The sequence below is a fragment of the Thermobia domestica genome, chromosome 2 (genome assembly GCF_964235325.1).
Source record: "Thermobia domestica chromosome 2, izTheDome1.hap1.1, whole genome shotgun sequence".
Lineage (NCBI taxonomy): Eukaryota > Metazoa > Arthropoda > Insecta > Zygentoma > Lepismatidae > Thermobia > Thermobia domestica.
Window position 1 is genome coordinate 56,734,128 of NC_137455.1, and position 23,583 is coordinate 56,757,710.

The 23,583-nt window shown below is 35.1% G+C and overlaps 1 protein-coding gene across 1 annotated transcript in view; it reads right to left on the bottom strand.

Annotated features, from left to right (window-relative positions):
* The window catches only part of LOC145679016 (fatty acid synthase-like), a 126,066-nt gene that overhangs the window by 92,139 nt on the left and 10,344 nt on the right, over window positions 1-23,583 (bottom strand). Inside the window, exons 2-3 of the mRNA XM_081749617.1 lie at window positions 14,070-14,222; window positions 8,926-9,099 (exon numbers count right to left, since the gene is read on the bottom strand). Coding sequence (XP_081605743.1) covers window positions 8,926-9,099; window positions 14,070-14,222 — 327 coding nt within the window. The remainder of the gene's footprint in view (window positions 1-8,925; window positions 9,100-14,069; window positions 14,223-23,583) is intronic.

Below are 23,583 nucleotides of genomic sequence, written 5' to 3' on the forward strand. Positions count from 1 at the left end.
CATAAACAGAGGAGATATTCTGGAACTAAACGATGTATGGAGTTGCTACACTGAATTTGCAGAATCCTCTTCAATTTCCATGCCCGTTAGCTATATAAGCCGACGCTGAACATTTAAGGACCATCTGCAATCAGAACTTGGAAATACAGCTCTTCATACCCAGAAGAGAATCTGACGTCGAAACAATGTCCATGCTTCTGATTCCATCACAATATGCTTGTATGTCTTATGATGTCCCCAAAGAATTGAACAATAAAGATGAAGTATTCATTCCCACATGTAATACTGATAACTGGTTTCTACCTCTCATTCATACAGCATTGAAAATACAAACCGATATCAGAAACTATTCAAAGTCACAGTGTGTTTACATTGGCCGAGAAAGTGCTTCCGATTTAGGCGCTGAAAGTCTTGTAATGTTTCTACGAATCATATTTGGAGGAATAGATGTACTGGATCGTGAAAGTGGTAATGATGAGTGTGACATCGTTTTTGATGATATTGAATGCATCCTAAGCATTGGCAGATATTGTTTATTGTGTAAGCAAGGGAAAATAACTGACACCAAAAGTTATTGGTCTTGCATCAATTCTTCACCAAGCTACCAGAAATATGCTCCTGATGGAGCTTTTCCACAAAGCAGGCCATGTGATCAGTTATTATCAGGTACAGAAGCTGGATACAGCATAAGCTGAAAACACACTGCAGTTATGGATGATATTACACGAACCGTCATACCTTCTAATCTTTAAGCAAACAGAGTTATTCACTTCACTGTCGATAACATAGATATCTTAGATAAAACGCTTAATAGAAAATATACTTTTCTTGCAACTCAAATGCCATGCTGGCAGGTTAATGAAATTCCTGTACCATTCACAGAGAGTTCTCAATCGAAAAATACTATGCTGAAGCCACCAGAAGTAATAAGTAAAATGTGCGAAATCCATAAAAGTATGCGCACCTCACCATTCCCTGCTTTCAAGCAACCTGTAAAAGAAGAGTGGTATTCACCAAACATGAATTCAGAATACTGTGTGGTTGCTAAACTAACTGAACTATGTCATTCTTCTTTCAACAAAACCAACAACTGAATGATAACTGGAGCAGTTTTAATAAGCGCCTTGAATAGAAAGATGAAAAACTCTTAACGACTGTTGGTTAATACCGATTATGATCGTCCCAGTTCACGAATATTACACTCTTAACACAGTCATTCAAAGACGACTTTATGTTTCTTTTAAATTAGTCCAGAAATATACAGTTGTTACGACTGATGAAGCTCTATTCTGCAAATTAATGGAACTGAAGTGGGTAGTACCAGAATATGGAAAAGAAACTTATCATTAGACTTAGTGAGCCTCATTCTGCTATGAATTTTCTAAAAGTCATTAGGGAACATGGAAGAAAGCATGCTGTAAGAATTGCGGTTAGAGAGTGGATTGCTGAGTGAAAATGCAGCTAATCAGATACTAGCTGGAAAATCTTAGAATCGAGCTAACAGAGCGCACCAAGTCTACAAGCATTGTGGAGGTTACTACTCCCACAACTTTTTCAGTTTCTTGATAACAACGACAAAGAGTTAGGACAGAAGACAATATCTCTATGTACATAGAAAAAGAGTGAAGAGCTCATAACATTTCTAAGAAGCATATAATTTCTTAATATACAGAGTGTGTTAAAACAGCAATTGACGGGGTATCACAACTTTGGGTCATACCATGTCAAATCACCTAATTTTAAAATATGATCATGCTTCAATGTTTCACATTTTCTTCAAAATTTTTTCATACAAAAGTACCAATGAAATTATGCAGAATTATTTTTTTTTCGATTTTTTGCAAAAGAAATGGGCCGGGGAGAAATTTTTGAAAAATGCGAATTTGGCACCAATTTCACTTTCCGGTACTCAGCATCATGAAACTATAATTACCATAACTTCCTTATTTTTCAAGTTATTGGGCTCATCCAGGTGCCAAATGAAAAATTAATCTTTGCTCTTTTAGTACATTCTAAGAAACTTTTCACTGTCAAACATTAACAGGTATACAAAGCAAATTTTAGGGCTTTTTACAAATTGTGCCATTGGTCAAAAGTTACAACTATGAAACTTTTGAATTATTATTTTTTTTTTTTTTTGCACATTCATCTTAACACGTACATAGTATGGTTTTTGTATTTTTGTAATTATTATTTTTTGTATTTTACATGTAGGGAAATATACAATTTTAAGTTTTGTTACAAATTGTGTCATTGCTCATAAGTTACAACTATGAAGTTTTGAAGCTTTTTTTATAGATTCATTTTATCACATACATGATATGCTTAAAATATAAAAAAAGGTGCTTTTGGTATTTTTGCAATTATTATTACTATTATTATTTATATTTTAAATGTATAGATATATACAGTTTTAGTGTTATTAACAGATTATGCCTTTCCTCTCAAGTAGGGATGGCCAATTTCTGAATTTTTACTTTCCGGATTCCGAAAAGTAAAATCGGAAAAATTTCGGAATTCAGAAAAATTCCGGAATTTGAAAAAATTCCGGTCGGAAAAATTCCGGATTTTTTCCGAATTGCAGATTTTTTCTGAATTTCGGAATATTTCCCAAATCCAGAAAGTGAAATTTTGCCATCCCTACTCTGAAATGACAAATGTCACACTTTAAAACTTTTTCAAATAATCATCTTAGTAAATATTAGGTATGCTTAAAAATAAAACTGGTATAATGTGTAGTTTTGGTATTACCATAATATTATTTTTGGTACTTTAACTATGCCTTTCTTTTTTCCCAATTGTACCATTGCTTACAACTATCAAACCTTTGTAACTTTTTATAGGATTAGTTTGCATTTCATTAGTATGGTTAAATAACAAAAAGGGAAGCCTTTTTGTAATTATTTTGTGGTTTTGTGAACCGAAAATATAGGCCTAGGTATGTAAGGGGTTGAGTGGTTATTATAAAACCTAGAATTACACAGATTTACATACGAAATGTTGTGTCCTATATTTCACAGCTCATTGTTTTCACTGATGATATTATGTCTTTTGTAATTTTACTTTCAATTGCGTAAGTCCGGGCTGATTGGCTTGTAAGAGATGGAACAGGGACTTCCGAGATGATATTTTCAAAACATACCCAACAAAAGTCTTCATTTCCTGCCAGTAGAATACAGAAAGGTCCAGAGCGATTCAGGAATTGTACTGTGACGTACAAAAATAGTAATTACAAAATTACCAAATCGCCCTTTTTACATTTTAACCATATCATGTATGTGCCTTGATGATTCTACAAAAAAAAGTTTCAAAAGTTTCATAGGTGTAACTTACGAGCAATGACACAATTTGTAACAAAACTTAAAACTGTATATGCCCGTACATGTGAGACAAAAAATATAATAATTACAAAAATACAAAAACACCCTTTTTATTTTTAACCATACTATGTACGTGTTAAGATGACTGTACAAAAAAGTTTCAAAAGTTTCATAGTTGTAACTTTTGAGCAATGCACAATTTGTAAAAAAAAAAAAAAAAAACTAAAATTTGCTTTGTATGCCCATTAATGTTTGACAATGTAAACTTTTGTAAAGTTTCTTAGAATCTACTGAAAGAGCAAAAATTAAGCTTTCATACCTGGATGAGCCTAACAACTTGAAAAATAAGGAAGTTATGGTAATTTTAGTTTCATGATGCTGAGTGCCTGAAACTGAAATTGGCGCCAAATTCGCACTTTTTAAAAAATTCTCCCCGTGCCATTTCTTACCAAAAAATCGAAAAAAAAATAATTTAGCATAATTTCATTGGTATTTATGTATGAAAAATTCTGAAGAGAATCTGAGACATTGAAGCACATGGCTGTACGTGAGTAAACATGGAATGACTCTTTGAATTTTGGTGGAACTATATGGAGCTGGTTGAAATTTTACTCCTATTCATTCGCGCTCATTGTAAGGGTAAATGGGAGCTTCATATGAATTCATTTGTATCCATGTTACCTTTCTTTGCTCATTATGATCATTACAATTACGCAAAGTGGGGTAGTGTTTACATTTCAAAAGTGAATCAGTTACCACAAGATGTGCTATTGGAATTTGAATATGGAAATTTTGTTGTAAAACGATCTAAAACATCCTTCAATCAAGTCGATCCTGATTAGGCACATGAATGGCTAAATTCTACTGGAAAATGAAGTGGCAGAATAGTTGGAATTACGAAAACATCAACTGCTTTGAATCGGTGGGCGCTATCCTATAACCATCGGTCTAAGACTGCTGAAGTGACATATGCTTTGTACCATACAACGTCACTGCTAATGCTGAAAGGAATTCTTCATCCAATACACTGGGAAACAAGGAAGACGAAGATAAGCTACGTTCCCTTTTTTTTCCAAGTTTCTGGTGTTCATTAGCATGGCATCACCGCAACTGCGAAATATTATTTCTAAAGATGTTGCCTCTGTAGACATCAAACATTCCCTTTTTCATGCTTCTGAACTTGGTCAACAGTAACTATTTAAATTTGTGAAGGAACGATTGGAAACCGATTCAAACAATTTTGCAAAGGTATGTTTCCGTAGTAAAATCACTAGAAATAATCCAAAGACAATTAAAACATTATATGCGGTTAAAGTGTTCAGAAAATTAGAGGAGTACTTAAAGTTAGATTGAAGCATCCTCCAGCGTCTTATTGCAGCCTACGGAGCAAAACGCTATGTCAATCTTAGTGACATTCTCTACTATGAGCTTACTCCGGTTCCTTTGGCCTTGGTAAACACAGATGCATCTTTACGAAGTGGCCGAAAGTCATCGTTGATGAAGATATTAGTACCTGGGCAAGGAAACATTCAGAATATTAAGTTTTCAGGTGAATCAGCTATTATCATTTATGGACATGCCCTGATTTCCTCCTCAGACAGGCCTAAAGATGCAAATACATTTGGTGATTTTATTAATATATTTTCGTCTTCAGTGCTTCACGGTGCCCAGGAGTATAGTAGGATTGATGTCGTTTTTGATGGATAAGACAAAGCTAGCATTAAAGATGAAACCAGACGAAAAAGAAAGAAGCAACCAACGTGCTGTAGAAAATGAAAATGTATATCTTCCAGTCAACTGGAACAACGTCCTTGCACTTCAAGATAAAACATATTTGGGAGCATTCTTAGGCAAAAAAAAAAAAACCTTTTATATATGTCTCCTTCTGATAAAAAAAATGTAGCCGTAGCATTTGACGATCCTGTGGATGTTCGATCATCCAATCCGAACTTAGACATAAAACCTTTACGAGGATTGCATACACACATATGCACAAAGAAACCGACACGCATATCTTTTTTCATCTGGTAAACATTCCACGTAAGACAGTCGTAGTCACTTGCCGTGATACTGATGTGATAGTGTTTTTACTAGTCCACTTTCAAAAATTCTCTTCAAAGGACGTGTGGATGAAGACAGTACAAGTGCGAACCGAAAGTATATCAACATAAATAAAATCCACATGACAATTCCAGAAGATTGTGAGAGATCTTTGATCTCTTTCATGCTCTCACTGGATGCGAAGCGACGTCATTAATTAGTGGTCACACGAATTAATCAGCTTGGAAAGTTTTTGGACCTCATTACTCCTTACTGGAAAATATGGAGAATGTGAAGTCACATCGGTGAAGATCGCAGCAGCAGAGAAGTTTGTATGCTACATGTGTGGTTATGGTGATGTTACATCCATTAATGATATCCGTTACTTTCTATTAACACGTCGGAGAACTTAAAATCGACAAAGGACGCTTTACTTTAACACATTAAGAGAACACATTACTAGAGGTTAGTGTGGAAGCAGGCTTGAGTTCCCTTCCCACAACTGCTAGAACCTCAAAGCATTGGTTGGTATGACAGTGATGGTATTCTTAAACTGATCCTAATGACATTGAATCCAATCTCAGAAGGTTGTTTTGAAGTTATTTATTGTACATGTAAGACAGAGTTTAACAACGATATGTAACTGTAAAAATAACAACAATGTATGTGCTAGTAACTGTAAATGTAGACGCTAATATTAACTGTAACAAAAGTTGATAGTTGCGTGTGAGCTGCGTGGTTTGAATCCTTCTATTCGTTAATATTTTATTAAAAACTCGAGGTATAAGAATTGTAAGCTTATCTAAGAATATTCAATTCGCTTAATGTTCTGTGTTTTAAAACAATTTTTAAATATGGTTATCTTCTGCATACTTCATAAGTAGTCTTATTTAAAGTTAAGACGAATTCAACAGCGTTTAATGTATATATCACCCAATATTACCTTATACATTATTTCTTAAATTTCCTGTGCCTTAAGAAGAAATCATTCCACATTTTCTATACTAAATCAATGGAAGATATTCAATTTTATTTTAAAATACTAAGGGCAAATGTAGAAAAATGATTCTTGTTTTGAGTTTGCAACACTACAAAGCAAAGCTACTGTAACACTGGCGCATAATACTTCTATATAATAAAGTATTATGTTTTAATATAATTAACAGTAACGTTTATATAATTTCATAATACCAATTTTCATGTTCAAGAGCTGGTAATATAGCAGCAGTTGGAAACACTGATATTTTCAAAACCACGCATTAGAAAATTTGGCAACCATGATTTTTTTCTTCAGTACACTCAATTCCTTTAAGTTGCATACGGTGCTTCAAATTCCGTTTAAATTCCGTAAGGTGTCTCTTTATTTGAAATTTTGACTAATCTATATGGTTTTGGAAAAGGTGGCTATTGATTTTGTGTTCATAGCCGCAAGATGCAGAAGTAATATCTATAGTAATCGAACCCTGAGGTGTATTTAAGTATATCGCTTATAAGAATCTATTCGTCTTTACCAAGAATATATTGATTATTGTAATTTCCTTTAAGGATATTATAGGATACACAGAAAGAAGTAACTATCATGCATATGTTAATGATTCTATTTCGGTATTGTAGCGGTTTATGAGTCGTCTTGAACTTACGGCAATGCTGTTTCAGAATATTCATTGTCCAGGGTTAGGAATATATCGTATCAAAGAATGTTTATGTTTAGCACCTCACTTTCTCTCATCTTTCCAAATACCACTTAAGTCAGTTTTTCTCAATTTTAAACTTTTTAGTTTATTATGATATTGTGGGTGAGATGCACATATTAATTTTGAATAAACTGCAAAACTCACTGGTGTAATGGCTCACAAACTACGTTTTTTTTTTTTTTTTTTTTTTGCAAAGTCCACCTTAGTCATTAGTGTTTCCTGGTTTTTGGTGTTTCCTGTAAATTTTAAAAATATGACTTAAGTGGTATTTGGAAAGGAGCTCTTCAATTGTGCATGTCTATATCCAGCAATAATGCTGTATTGTTTGATGTTTATGCGAATATGTATATGTTACCACAACATTTCCTTTTCAGCATTTATATAAAGTCTAGTATTACTGCTATGAAACTGTTATTTTATTTCTAACTACGTTGTTTGTGCTTCCACATATACGAGAACATAGCTTTCCCTAACACCGAATTTCCTGATTTTTGAAGCAAAGTCTAAATAAAGTTTATTCAGTTACAGTTTATTCAATTTACCACCGCATTGTACTCGAATAACGCGATAGCGTTATGATACACGGGAGATACAAACTTTATTCGAAATTTAGACATGTAATGAACATTGTGTCCTTCTAGTCATAACAGTGAACTTCAAATAAACATGATATTTTCTGTTTTAAGTACAACAGGTGCACCTTTATCGTGTAATTATTAGGTATATTCTGATTGTATATACATACTCTATCAAACAACTTTTAACTCAAGCACTTTATAGAAATACTTTTTCATATTCACAATTATGCACTGCATAACCGTTAGACATACCAGTTCTTCCACAAAGATGAGTAGAAAGTAAGTTATTTATGTGCAACTGTACGTTGATAAGGAGGATCTTGTGATCTAAGGAGACACTTCAATTGGACATTATAGGTAAAATATTTACAATAATATTTTTATAAGAATATTATTTTATTAATAAGTTTAACGAAAGGCAACATGATGGTAAAAGAGGTCTCTCTTGCGCAGCTCTTTTAAGTTTAATTAAGTTAGGTGGGTTTTCAGTTGGACAAAGACCGTGTCCTAGAATTTTCTGGGATTGTTCCCGCTACTTTCCATTTTGCCAATATTAGCAATTATTTCACCATTATTAAATAGCCTTACTATCTTTTCTTTTAGCCTACAGTATATAATAACAGGATCTAAAATTAAAATGTATATGTTATTTCATTAAGTAAAAGGTTGCAGGAATAGCAACTAAGGAGGTTTGGGCATGTAGAGCAAAGAAGTGACATTGACAAATATGTGAAAATAAGGTTGGAAACGCTGCAAGTGTCAGGAAGGAGGAAAAGGATAGACTCAAAACGAGATGAAAGCTCAAGTGCAAGCAAAATTGAAAGAGAGGAAAGAGAATAGAAGACTACAAGAACAGAAGTAAATGAAGGCAAAACATTACGGATGGGAATGCTGACCCCATTTTATCATAAGAAACGGCGAACACAATGAAGAAGACGCATATTTCATTATACAATGTATCTTGCAAAATAATAATTGCAAGAATGAATCATTCTTTAAAATGTGAGATTTAACTTTCATGCTACTAGACAAATACTGATTTATAACAAAAATCATGGTCATGAATAATTTTGTTTCTCGAATGTTCCAATAAGGAGCCAAGAATTTTATCTTGAAAGATTGGAAAAAATAAATATCTACCAGAATAGTGAAAAAATGTTTTCATAGTTCAAATTTATGCTTTGTAAAGAGATTTAAATGATTGCTGCTGCAATCTTACTTAGGTCTAAGGGTATAGAGTTCCAGAAAGAGAGGAAGTAACCAATTGTTTGCATCAGATGGTGAAATACATACCAGTAAATCCAAATTTAAATGAAATTTTGTTGGATAACATAGTATTAAAACATTCAATATCTTTGCTTGTGGGTTCAATCTTCTCGTCGTTCACTCTGCTGCAAAATGCATCTGAAAGCCAAGATCCAACGAACACACCTGTTTTTGAACCTCTTAACATCGTCGGATTGAAACCTAAAAATCAAAATATTTAATTTCAATAAATTATAAGTTCTCGTCAATTACTGGTATCCATGTTAAGCAAATAAGAGTATATGTCTTTAAAATAGTAATAAGAGTTGATTGCTGTATAAATCCAGTTAAACATTGAAGCAATTAACTTACGTGCTACTACTACAAAATTAATAAATAAATAAATAAAATTTATAAATATAGTAACAAATACAGATATTAGGCAACTACAGGTATCAGAAGTTCAGTAAGATTTCGAAATAAAAACATCAACAACTTTGTAACTCAAATTCTTAAAATAATGAACAATTTATTAACAATATTCATTTATTTAAAAGCAATTTATCTTTGTTTTCTCTATGATTGCTCCTTTACCTTACATTTTACATAAATGTGAAGCAAATGTGAGAAGTATTTATAGAAATAATATTCTAAATATTACTTTCAATTATGCCATATAACATTTACTTTCAATAATGTATATTTAAATTATGTTTTCAATATCTATATCTGAAGGGCTCGGGGCAATATAGTGCTATACCACATTTGAATAGTTTCGAGATAAATGAAAATTAAATTTTCAAAAAATTCCATGAATACCAACTTTCTTCGTGGAAAATGGTATTAGAAAGGAAGGTTCCACATTTCTTCTACCAATAGTTCCAGTTTTAACTAATTTTAACACTAGTTATTGAATAAATAAAAGAAAGTATAATTGTGGTATAGCACTATATTGCTCCTAGGCTTTATTTATAAAAAAATAGACTCGGAGTTGTTACACATACTGTATAAGCAGTGTAATGGTGTTGTACGAGCTTTCATGTGTTTCCGGTAAGTTTCGGGAGTCTTCGGTTCCGATACAACCCGAACTCATTCGTGTTCTCTCGTAATGTTGAATAAAAGGCGCCATTTGTTAGTATGCAGTTCGTACCTATAGTTATTTCGTGGTTGTGGTTGAAAAACGTGGACTTATGCTGTAAGAGATTATCTGCTACAAGACATGTACGTGAAAATACAATAAAGCTTGTGCACAGGACTTCATCTTTTCAAAATAAATTACGTGTTAACGAACTTCTCAAGAAGAAAGAAGATCGGTACAAACTACATTTACATTGAGGCATGTTTTTTATTTTTTTTATTTACAGAATACAGTACTGGAGCGGTAGTGGAGGTGTTATACAGATAAATTCACAAATCCAGAAGTTGGAGTATAAGCAAGGTAAGAAACTGCTTTTCCTAATCATTACTTGAACATTATGTTGGTACAGATAGGCGTGTTCTATAACACCGCGCATACTCTGCTTATTAAAGATAGGAAGAGAATGGACACGTAGATTAAGTATTATGTAGTTAATGTTGTAAGATTAACTCAGAACTATAGTGATATATTTTCAACAGGGGTAAGATAGGGATTTGCCACAATAGGATGATTACGAAAATGCTTTTTCATTGTATATTTTTGATAGATGTATAAATTTGAATGTTTAACCCCTAGAAACTAGGAGACGTCATATCACGCAAAAAAGAAAATCGCACGGTACGGTTCACGTGATATGACGTTTCGCCACATGGGTCCTTCATACTCGCGTTTCTTCGTTTGAGAACTTCTGGTTTTTTGTTAATTTCGTAGAAAAAACGTTTTACATCCATACCTACAAGTTAAGCGTCAATTATCAATTTGCGGCTCCATATAATGAAAAAGGTATTTTTGTTTTTTAAAAAATTAAAACGCAGAAAGAAATTTTTCGTGCGTTTTTTTTTTTTAATGTTTCTGATAACAGCAGACGCATGTGCAGGCAGAAGAAGGGAAACCCATGATAGAATTCGGTCACCCAACGTTAGTGGGCGGGGGTGGGGGCTGCTTCTTTGTCCTGTAGAGTAATATGAGTTCTGCGCCAAACCTGTTTTTAGCGTGGGTGCAACAGAACCCAAAGAGGGTTGTGTTTTCTTCTTTCTCTCCCTTTCTACAAACCAAATCCAAAATGGGTGGGTTTGGGGGCTTTTCCCCAAATTTATGATTTTTTCTACAATTTTGGGCTTTTGACCCCTAGCCCCACTGAATTCGGACAAAGTATCTCAAATGCCACCAAAACTTATAGCAGGGACTTTGCCTAAGAATATAAAGGTGATTTTATAACTTGGTCTCATTTATCAACGTCATAATAATAATAATAATATTTTTTTGCGAGACATTACAATGACGTAAATTTCACACATTTCTTTTCAATTTACAAGGTGTCAGAAAAAAATATAGTAACAATACTATTTCATATTTCGACCTGAAACAAACTGATTTTTCATTGGGAAGGTTGTAGTTACAATTTTCTACAAACTGAATCGAGAACGGGTGGGTTAGGGGTTCTTTTACTCCAATTGTATGATTTTTCTACAATTTTGGGGTTTTGTCCCCCTTGACTCCACTGAATTCGGACAAAGTATCTCAAATGCCATCAAAAATTATAGTAGAGATCCTGGGCAACAAAATGATTTTTACTTCAAGTCTCTGTACATAATAGAAGTGATGCTATAGCTTTTGTTTCACATATTACAGACTATTAAATATCATTTAAATATCCCGCATTACCGTGAAGCATACTGGGTTTTCGGGCATCGTAAATTAAGGGTTAAAGTGAAATAAATATGAAGAAAATATTATGATCCGTAAACATTTTTATAAATTGAATAAAAGCAGTTTCTATTCTATGTCAGTTCAACAAGATATTCAAAGTGCTTTCTCTGAAGACTACAGTTATTTTTTCACGTATTCTTAATGTAAACTTAATTTCCATGTTTAACGATTTAAAAAAAATACTGCTAATCTACATATCAAACTTTTTACTGTAAGTTAAATATAATATCAAATTTGTTGTATGTAGTTGAAATGATTTGTTAAGCATTATATACTAATGTTTTCAAGGAATACTTAGAGTCATATTTTTCAATTATCTGTAACTCAGTTTAAGAGAAACACGGTTAACTTTGAAACATGTTAGTTTAATGATTTGAACTGATTATTCTTTATACTAAGTTTAAACTAGATTGGCCTGAAACAAGGAGATGCGTTGTCGCCATTATTATTTAACTTCGTTTTGGAATACGCTATAAGGAAAATCAAAGATAGCAACCAGGGCTTACAGTTGAACGGTATTCACCAGGTTATGGCATATGCTGATGATGTAAATTTAATAGGAGATGATAGGAGAACAATAGAAAGAAATGCAGAGATCTTATTAAATGCTTGCAGGGACATGGGTTTAGAAGTAAATGCAGAGAAAACTAAATACATGGAAGTGCGTCGGGACCGGAATACAGCAAATTATGGGTGCGTTAAAATACTAAATAATACTTTTAATAAAGTGGATACTTTCAAATATCTAGGATCAATATTAACAGAGGAAAATCATATTCACGGAGAAATTAAATGTCGACTAAAAGCAGGGAATTCGTGTTACTATTCGGTTCAAAATCTCTTGTCGTCGCGAATTCTGTCGAGGAATTTGAAACTTAAAATATACAAAACGATAATCATGCCTGTAGTTCTGTATGGCTGCGAAACATGGTCACTTACTCTGAGGGAAGAACATAGACTGAAAGTATTTGAGAACAAGATCCTGAGACGAATATTCGGACCCAAGAGGAACGGGAATGGGGAATGGCGGAAACTACATAACGAGGAACTACATAATTTATACGGTTTACCCAACATTGTTAGGGTCGTCAAGTCTAGGAGGCTTAGATGGGCGGGTCATGTAGCTAGAATGGAAGAAAGTAGAGACGCTTTCAAAGTCTTGACTGGAAGACCAATCGGAAAACGACCATTAGGAAGACCTAGGCGCAGATGGGAGGACAATATTAAGATGGATCTCGCAGAGATTGGAATACAGAGTAGAAACTGGATGCAATTAGCTAAGGATAGAAGTCAGTGGAGAGCTTTTGTGAACGCGGCATTGAACCTCCGGGTTTCATAGGCCATAGAGTTAGTTTAGTTAGTTAGTTAAACTAGATTGGGGGAAATGGCCGTAACATAGTTATCTGCAAATTTTGTATATCTTGTAGATTTTCATACTTAATAAATTGAGTCCACTGTATATAGTTCCAATAGGGGGAAACAAAGGCTAATTTCTCCCCTACTGTGTACAATCAACGACTTTCCCATTAAATTAAGACAAAAGCTCATGTGAAACTAATATACCACGCTGGCGAAAACGTTATCTGATACCATATGATCTAAATCTTTTTTTTTTCCCTGACTGACTGATCAACGCCCAGGTAAAAACCGCTTAAGCTAGAAACTTGGAACTTTGACAATTAGTAGGATTTGTGGCGTAAGGTACTACCAAGGATTTTTTTTATTTTTTTTTGAAATTCGACGGAAAGGAGGAAATTTGGATGTTTTTTCTTCCAGCAGTTTTTCTTCCCTTCTTTCTCTTCTAAGGGAAATATTTAAAAAGAACTGTGAAACAAGTCTCTAATTATTTTAAATGGGAAGTCCATATACCAAATTTCATGTCTCCACCCTTCCGAGATTCGGAGAAATGGACTTCTTATCCACATATAAAAGAAAAAGTTCTGAGTAAGTGACTGATTAATCGACGTTGAAGCCAAACCACTTAGGGTAGAAACTTTAAGTTTTGACAGTGCGTAGGATTTGTGACGTAAGATATCACTAACGAAAGATTTTGGAAATTCGACGGGAAACGGAGAGAATCGGGGTGGCAATTATTGTAGTAAAATGTAAAATGTATAAAATGTGAAAGTTGGTATATCGACTTCCCATTTAAATTAAATATATACGTGCGTCAACATTTTTTAAAACATTTTCCCTGGAAGGGAAGAAATACTAGGCGGGGAAAAGGACGAGGTTACAAAATTGTTCTGGAAAATTAGAAAATGTTTTGGATTTATAAATGTTAATGAGTTCGAATTACAACTAATATCTATACAATTTAAATCTTGAATAGGATATAACCTACCTGCGTCAACAATAGCTTCGAAAGTAAGTTCCAGTATTTGTCGCAACGTGGGACTATAATGGTCTGCATGAGATTCTGGTATACCAAAGAATGATGCGTCAAACTTTTCCATATTATTGAGTTTCCCTCTCCTTGGAGGTAATTCTTGATAATCTACGAAATTCAAATTTTTACATCAGACCATACATATTTTATAACAGTGCAATCATTGCTCAATTTAATAAGTTTTTCACATTCCTACCTGTCTTTTTGGTACTAACCAATTTTCCATGTTTCCTAACTTTAAGAGGTAGTCTAAAAATGCAGTACAAACGCCTTTATCTAAGTTATTTACTTTGTATTATATTCACAGAAATTGATCAGTTTGCAGAATTAATAACGTATTATAATAATAATCAATAATAAAATATTTGTTTCTATCTTCATAGATAAACGTTAAATTAGCCAAATAGTTAAATAACGTTTTTCAGTTTTATTGCTTTATCTAATAGTAAAATCAAAACACCACCTCAGACGTAGAACTATACGAATTTTACAAAATAAATGCCTCGGTATTTTAGAGATCATTTAGTTATAGACCTACACACTAAAATTTAAACTTCCATATAAGAGCTTTTGACAATCAACTTATCTCTTCATATTTCCCCGAATGTGTCTGATTCTTATAAAATATAATTTATGTTGAAAGAAGAACTTCACGAAATTTTGATTTCTGAGTGTTATATACAGCTTCGTACAATAGGTAATTGCTAACACATGTAGATGCTACATTGTAATTTATTTAAAACCCAAATAAAGATAATTCTTTTGTTTTATGTCTACAGTAACTTGAGGTAAAGGAAAACACAGAGTTGTCACTTTCGGTATTATACAAAATGCTTATATATGTTTTCATTATAAGAATTAGTATTACTTTTACATAAAATAAACCTCGTAGCAAATGTTTCTGTTTTTACATACATATTCCTCTGGAAATCTTGCAATTACTAGAGGTTGGAAGGCGGACAAAATCCACGAAGTATTAAAATTATCATCACTGTAACCAATAACCGTGAAAATAAGTGCCTCCTACCATGAAAAATATACGGTTTACCGTTTTTCTAAAATAATGGTAGGAGACCGTTTTCCTGTCACATGCTTGTGTCGGGCATGCGCATTGGAGAGAAAAAACACATGTTGAAGCGTGGATTGATGGCGCGTAGGTTCGGATGTGTTGTGCTTTGTTTTGTTTGGTTTCTTTCTTTTGTTTGTTTGTTTGTTTGTGTGTTTAGTGTGTGGTTTTCTGGTGTGATATATACAGTACTAGTGTTGAAGATATCCTGGAAATCCAACATTAAGCAAGGTAATGTATGGGAAAGCACCGAACTTTGTTCGGTGACCTATCGTGGCAAGCAGTTCGTTCCAAAGTGCAACGATGCGAAACCTAGAAGCTGCTGGATGTATAAACTAAAGTTCTTATGATAATGTAGCCAACTACGAGTGCTGGTGAAGCTAGAATTAGAACCACAATGTTGAAATAATAATAATAATAATAATAATAATAATAATAATAATAATAATAATAATAATAATAATAATAATAATAATAAAGTGCTTCGTAGTTTACCGTACTTAGTACAGCATTACGTAAATTGTGTTGCATCAACTGGAATTTTTCATATTACAGAAATAGTATACTGTCACTCATGTGTACCCGAAGGAGGGGGCAGGGGGTCGCTCCCATAGCCAATGAAAACGTATTAAATTTCTTAATACAAATAAAAAATGTCAAATGCAATAGGATGTATAGTAACCAGGGAGATGAGTCCCCTAGAAAATTTTCATCGGGCGCCCATGCTGTCATTATTTTTTCTGGATAAATGAATTGTTAGATTTGAAAAATATTTCTGTAAATGTTTTTATCTTTAATTTTGTTCTGAGTACTTATAATCTGTTCTGGTGTCTTGTTAACACATTTGAGAGTTTAATAAATATGCAAAAGTTCGATACTCTGGAAGTTTGGTGACTTTTTTTTTTTTTTTTTTTTGGACCATTGATTCCACTTTTACATAATCATGCAAACACGTATTTAATAATTTGGGATAGCGGATACTAGATACTGTAGGCAGTGTTGTGAGAAGTCATATGGTTTTACACTTTTTAGTCGTAGTTCTGGTCATTCTAAGCTGTGTTGTCGGGCACCTGCTTGGTTATCTGAAACCGTAATAATGCGACTAATTGAATGAATCGCTGATTACAATATTTGAGGACTATTAGTCTACTGCTACTCATAGCGAAAATACATGCGATAAAGCTAGTCTTAACACTGCAACAGAATAAAAGGATATGAATATTTATTTGTTCCAACTACATTTTCAAAGCGTGCGAAAACAGCTATGAAATTCAAGAAGTAGTTTTTTTTTTTTTTTTTTGTATGTAATATCGAATTCTCTTCTGGTGTTTTGTTCAATACATGACAAAATTGGTAATTTTGAAAAGAAAAAGCAATGTATGTTCAAGATGATATCAGAACAAGGGTTCGATATTACAAACTATGAATTAATTTCAACTTTTATTCTTATGGATATGCAAGTCGTAGGTGCAACGCTTCTTTCGTTCACTTTTGTGTTTTCTTTTGTTAAGTAGTCTTTAACACCAGTGGACCAGCGTTTTACTATTAAAAAAAAAATAATGTATAAAATAAAATGAATTGACTCGACTTAATTTGTGTTTTCTGTGTTTTGTATGATGTTCCCTTTCCTTGAGATGACATGCTATGTCGAATGTATCACTGACTAGTGACACCGAACCTACTGGGCCCGTATGGGCTCGTCATCAGCAGTCACCGATACACTCACCAAGCCAATCATCTACGGAAAACAGAACTCAAATTTGGCCCGAAATATAAAGCTTCCAAACTCTCTTCCGTCTCGACTCGCAGTCCGATATCCAGGCCTGCAGTTCATCATCCACGTCCCATCCGGAAATAGGTTGTGAACCACGACTACAGACACAGGACACCGACCTCCGAGTGGAGCTGGCACTGAGCACAAAGAAGATCTTGATGTTGTCTGTGAAAGCCCTATCTGAATTTAAAAAAAAAATCTTGAAACAGAATTTTGTAATTAAAAAAAAAGTCTAAACTGAGATTTTGATCGAAACTGATAAAATGAGAAATTTTCTACAGATTCGGTTGTTTTCAACTCGGTCACACTAAGGAAAGTCTTTTCCCTGAATTTCACAGCTATTTCATTTCCCCAGTAAACTTATTCTGTACATACTGCTCTCTGTTTTGATCATGCTTCGCATGCATACCAAAAACATCGACTACATATTTCTATGACTTCTTAAAATTACAAGCTAATTAGATTTCGTATTCGAAAAGAAAGATGCGTTCACGGCTAGTAAGTTTTATTCTTTAAAATATTCATGAATGTATTATCGGACAAAATATTCATTAACAGGAAAATATTTTACATTGAACTGACATACCCATCTAAATAAAATTAATAAAATCGATTTCTATACTTTTCAGAGCCGAAACATTCTTTACTTTTGCTCATATTCTCGAAATATTCATATTCGTTAATATTCATTTAATATTCTCGCCTTCTAGAACATTGACATTGTATCGACACGCAAAAACAAACAAAAGGACACAATAGAAAATACAAAACACTACTGAAAATAATAACTTCACTGCCTACATGTTGTGGTTAGCTAATTTTGCTTCTGTTTACATATTCTTTGGTGCTTACACTCCTCTGTGCGTCGAGATTGTGGCCGGCGTAGAGGATTTACGCTCTTCGCGACCTCTTTTCAGCTCGGACCCACTTGACAATCTAGCACAGGCAAAACATTCATGTACATATTGACATACTTAAACCTAAAGCCCTACTCTAACTATACTAACTTAACCTAAACAAGCATGTATATAAAAAAAAAATCACACATCTATTTCATAAAGCACCATACTTATTTTGCATTTATATTTTGTTTTGTTTCGCTACCACATTCATACCGAAGACGCAGTGGTCATTTTTGCATCAGTGTCGCTCTGAATATATATTGAGTTTCTAAAAAAAGAAGGAAAAGATATTTACTAGTAATTAACAAAAATTGCAATTTCTAACTTGATGGGTATCAGATTTTTAAAATATTACGTAGGTTTAGCCTATTGATGAAAGTTTTCAGTTACCGGTACGCAAAATGCATGTACCCTTGCACTTGACAGTAGCCGTGAATCTGACACTTGATTACATCTTCAACATTCGTAATCATTCTATTTCAAAAAAACCAAAGAAAACATGCCAAAATAACTAAAAGTTGAATTTTGAGCAGAATTACCGAAATGAATACTTTCTAGATTTTGGGGAATCTAACATCTTTTCATCACTGGGGAAAATGTGTGTGTGGTACACACATTTTCTTGAGATTACAACAATCGCTCTGTGCTGAGATTCTAGCTTTCTTTTTCCCCCCCATCGAATGAAAACACGATGTCACATTGCCTGAATCTACATGTGTGCGGCGTTGAGGGAAACTTTACGAACTTAATGCTTCATATTACGGATATTACACGTACACCAGAAAATATATTCACACATGTTTGTCAGAACAAGGAAATTTTGACGCCAAATACCTGGATTGAGTTTCACTTTCACTATTCCTTACTTACTTGAATCCTCTTCTTACACAGCGACTGAACGGATATATTACTAACAAAAAAAAAGTTCCTGACGACTTTTCCACCCGAGATTCCTGGGAAACTCGTAAAACGTGGTCTCAAAACAGTTTTAGGATACTAACTCCTACAGCACCTATCCAGGAAAAAGCATCGAGCGTGGCTTGACTTCTTCTTCCTCGATGTCTGCACCACTACTCAACGTTCTCTCTCCTTCACCGTCTCCTCTGGCTTCTCTTAGGCTCTCTGGCTGATCAAGAACGCAAAATTTGCTAAGGAGCTCATTCCATAACACTAGACATCTACATGCTAGTATCCATTATGTTATACGAAATCACTTCCCAATTGGACTATTTCTGGATTAATAATCTGTTGAAACACCAAAACACCGTACGTTTATCTCTTATGACAATCTTCAATATTCGCCAAAACGAAGAATTTAACACAATTTAATGTGATCACAAATTATTCCACTTTTCTGCAGACGCTAAACACTGCACGTCTGACTCTTGAAATGGCTGACGCCGTAAGACAAAGAGTTACAAGAAGATGATCCCTAATTGGAAGATAATCATGACGTAATGATCGGATGATAGGCTTCTGTGCGAAGATCAAAGAAAACCGAAATCTCAGCCGCAGCTGTGATTGTGGATTATCCAATCAAATAATTTTACTTCGAAACAAAGAGATGCACCAAGAAGGGATTATGGCTGACTTTATTAATTTGGAATTTTGAAGAAGATTTTACGAAATAAAATTTCTAGCTTTCTTGTGAAGATTCCCTATGCCGAAATATGAATAGAAATAAACTGAAAACCATTGAAAAAGCTGAAATATACACTTATTCGTCTAAAATAATAATATATTCATGGATAAATGCGTAAAATATATAGAATATAATTAATAATCATGTAATCTTCATATAACATCTATCGAAACGCTCTGTTGTACTAAAATTACGCAAAATTCTCGATCTACGGTTTTCTACTATAAAATAAAAGTTTCTCTTAACATTCTAAATAAATTTTAAAATTTTCCTACCAACATACAAGGTGCTCAAAAGCATCGGGCCATGTTACGTTATGCTGGGCATAAGGTAACATCCTCCGGGAGCTTCGGAAGAAAAAAAAATCTGAACTTATGAGTTCTTCTTAAGTTGGGTTTTTTTTTTGTTACTACTAAATTACTAGACTATACAAGATAAAACATCCTTTTTTTTCTAATTACAACTATACATTCTAATCAATCCTAACCTAACCTTAACCTATAAACTAAGTTTTTCTCTCTCTCTTTTTTTTTCATCCTTCTAATAATTCCTTTCTTTTCTCTTCTGAGCAGCGAAACAGTTTCAGATTGTCAAAACTCTGAACTCCTATGTTTTCTCCCTGCAGAGTTTGCAATCTCGCCGAATTTCGAGATACAGATACCACTTGGTAAGGTCCGACGTATGTGTGCATAAATTTAGCAAACACCTTTTTGGGTATTGACGATATATGATGAGTTTTCACCATCACCAAAGAACCTTCTGTGACGATGTCTTGCTGTTTCCGCAGCTTTCTCTCCTTCTTCGGTTCTGCTGCCGGAACAGAAACTACAAATTTCTTGTCTTCATTTACTTGCACCGTCTCTTTGGGCCAAATGAAGTTTTCCTTGAAGCTCTTGGATGCCGAATACGTTAAGAAACGCTCCGCTGGAGTACATCCGAGAGCATCACACCAAGAGTGATTGCACAAATCTTGGGCTGCTTTTAGAAAATTACTCCATTTGGACTGGTTGTCACTGCAATACAGGCGGAGAATGCGATGAAGGTCACGATGTCTGCGTTCGATAATGCCATGAGAAGCCGGATGGTATGGCGTGGTAAGTATGTTTTATCCGGTGTTTTTGACAAAACTCTTTCCAGACGCCCGATAAGAACTGCGGACCTTGGTCACTCACCAAATACTTCGTGTATGGTAGCTGATAATAATATCTCTTTTCAAGGACCGCCACAATCTCTCTTGTGTGTGCCGTCCGAAGAGGGAAGAAACACACAAAACGACTGTAGACGTCCAGGATGGACAAGATATATTTATATCCCTGGCTCTTAGGAAGAGGCCCGACCAGGTCGAGGCATTGTTTCTCAAAGGAAGAAGACGCCTCAACATGACAGGGCTCCTTTCTAATCACCCTGTAGGAGTATTTGGTTCGTGCACAAAGAAGGCACTCTTGAATATACTTTGTAAAAGTCTCACGCATCCCTCTCCAATAGAACATGGCCTTAGCGAACGACAAACATCGCTTCACTCCAAAATGGCCTTTGTTGTGAATTGCCGAAACAATATTTTTCACTGAGCTGGAAGGAATGACCAGCAACCAAACAGAATTTTGAGAATTTCTGACGTAAACTAAATTATTCTCCACACGTACCCTAGTATTGTTTTGACAACCCTTCCAAATGGCATGTAGTTTTCTACAATACGGATCTTTCCGCTGTTCTCGCTTCAGTTCCGTGACATTCAAGAAGTCCGTGTCCTCCGCGGTCAAGAAATTTACAAAATGATCCTCTTCTGCCTGAGGAATCTCTGGAGGATAGCGACTCAACAGGTCTGCGATTTCATTGTCTGTGCCTTTGATGTGAATGAACTGAAGATCAAAGCGATGTAGTTTAAGCAGAAGACGAGTTGTTCGAGCATCTAGGTTCTTTAAACTGAAAGCATACGTGACTGCAGCATTGTCACAGTGGACCGTAGTCCGACGACCTAATATTAAGTATGAAAATTTCTCGCAGAGGAAAAGAACTGCAGCTAATTCCAACTGGAACACTGACAACGAGGCCTCGTGCGGTTTTATTCGCCGACTCGCGTATGCAATAACCTCCGGATCATCCTGTCCCGGGGGATATTGCGCCACATAGCCGGCCAACGACTCCGCAGATGCATCGCTGTACAAATGAAAATCAAGATTGAAGTCCGGTTGCGCAAGTGCGGGAGGACTACTTAAAAGTTCTCTCAACTGATCGAATTTTCCCAGTAACTCCGGAGAGTATTCAATCTTTCGGTCCTTTTTCAGAAGATCATAAAATGGAGCTGTTAACCCCGCAAAGTCAGGAAAATGTCGCTTTCGCCATCCCACGAGACCAAGAAATCTTCGTAAAGCTTTCTTAGTCCGCGGCAGAGGAAAGTGACGGATGGCCTCGTTACTTTTGGGATTAATTTCGACTGAAGATCCTGAAATTATGTGGCCAAGAAAAGGAATTTGTGATTGAAGGAAATTACACTTTTGAAAATTGAGCGAAAGATTTGCCGAACGAAGAGTTTCAAAGACCTTTTCCAAATGCTGAAAGTGTTCGTCAATAGATGATGAAAAACAAAGGACGTCATCAAGGTACACAATGAGAAAGTTTTTGAAAGGTTCTAAGCCGAAAAAAGTATGCATGATTGATTGGAAAACTGCTGGAGATGATTTCAAACCCATGGTTAGACGTGTCATTTGATATTGACGACCTTTGTAAATGAAACTGACATATTTGTAAGAGTCTGGATGGATCGGGACACTGTGATATGACTGCGTACAGTCCAACGAGGTGAAAATGGTTGCACCACTGACTCGCGCGATTAGATCGGAGATCGGTTCGACTTGAATCTTTGGTGCAATCACACGCTCATTGATACCACGCAAATCAACTACAGGCCTTAGCTCTCCAGACGCCTTACGCACAATATGAACAGGGCATCTGTAAGGTGAAGGACCTTCTATGATGATTCCGAGTTTCAACCATTTGTCCAGCACTTGCTCAAATTCTTTCTGGAGGTGAACAGGTAGAGGATACAACTTTCCTACCACGGGTACGTCGTCTGAAAGCTGTATTCTATACGGCTCAACCTTCACGACTCTGGGATTCTCTGTAAAAAGACAACGAAACCTGATCAACAAAGAAAATAAACGATTCCTAGAATCCGAATCCAAATCAGTTCTCTGAGAAACAAAATTTTGAATGTCTTCTTTCGAAATAGCTGGTTGGTACAAAGAGTCTTCCTCTTCATCTGATGATACTTCCGCAACTGTGACTCGACAACAATGCTGCTTTTCCATGTTGATGGAGATGGTCTGACCAGAATCAGTCTCAAGAGAGACTTCTTTCGTTTTACAATTTAGAAGAACATGATACCGAATGAAAAAAGGAAAACCTAGAATACAATCTGTTTTCAATTTCTGAATCACATATACCGGAACCTCGAAAACGTAACCTTGAATCGTGAAATTTAGAATCTGAAAACCCTTGACTTGAAAAGATTCGTCTCCTGCGAAACCTCGTAATGAAATGTTGGATTTTGGACGAAGTTTAGCTGACGGATAAATCTCCTTGATCCTCCTCCAAACGTCTCCAGACAACAAATTCGTGTCCGCTCCAGAATCCAGAATGCAAACTAGAGTTAAACTTCCAACTGAACAACTTAACGTGGGCGAAGGATACGTTAGAAGGATACCTTTTCCCGCACTGGAGTCACACTCCTTCTCGTCGATCACGAAACGAATCGAGAACAGAGGCGTGCCCAATTTTGTTTCCCGATTTTCGGAATCTGCCAGAATATTGAATTTTGAATTTGGAAGGTTAGAATTAAAATCGAACGAGGTTGTTACCAAATTGGAATTTTGACTACTCGCGAACCGATCTTGTTCTTTCTGGGGAGTTGAGGAATCCACATCGCAGTCCACACTCTCCCCTAATGAGGGCTGCGGTATGCATTTCCCAAACTATTCCCGTTCGTTTCTGGTGGCTGAGCCATCGTAGGTACGAATGTCGTATATTGCGGAGGCCATCCGGTGGACATCGCCATGTTCACTCCCGGGGAAGAAGTGGACGTGGGA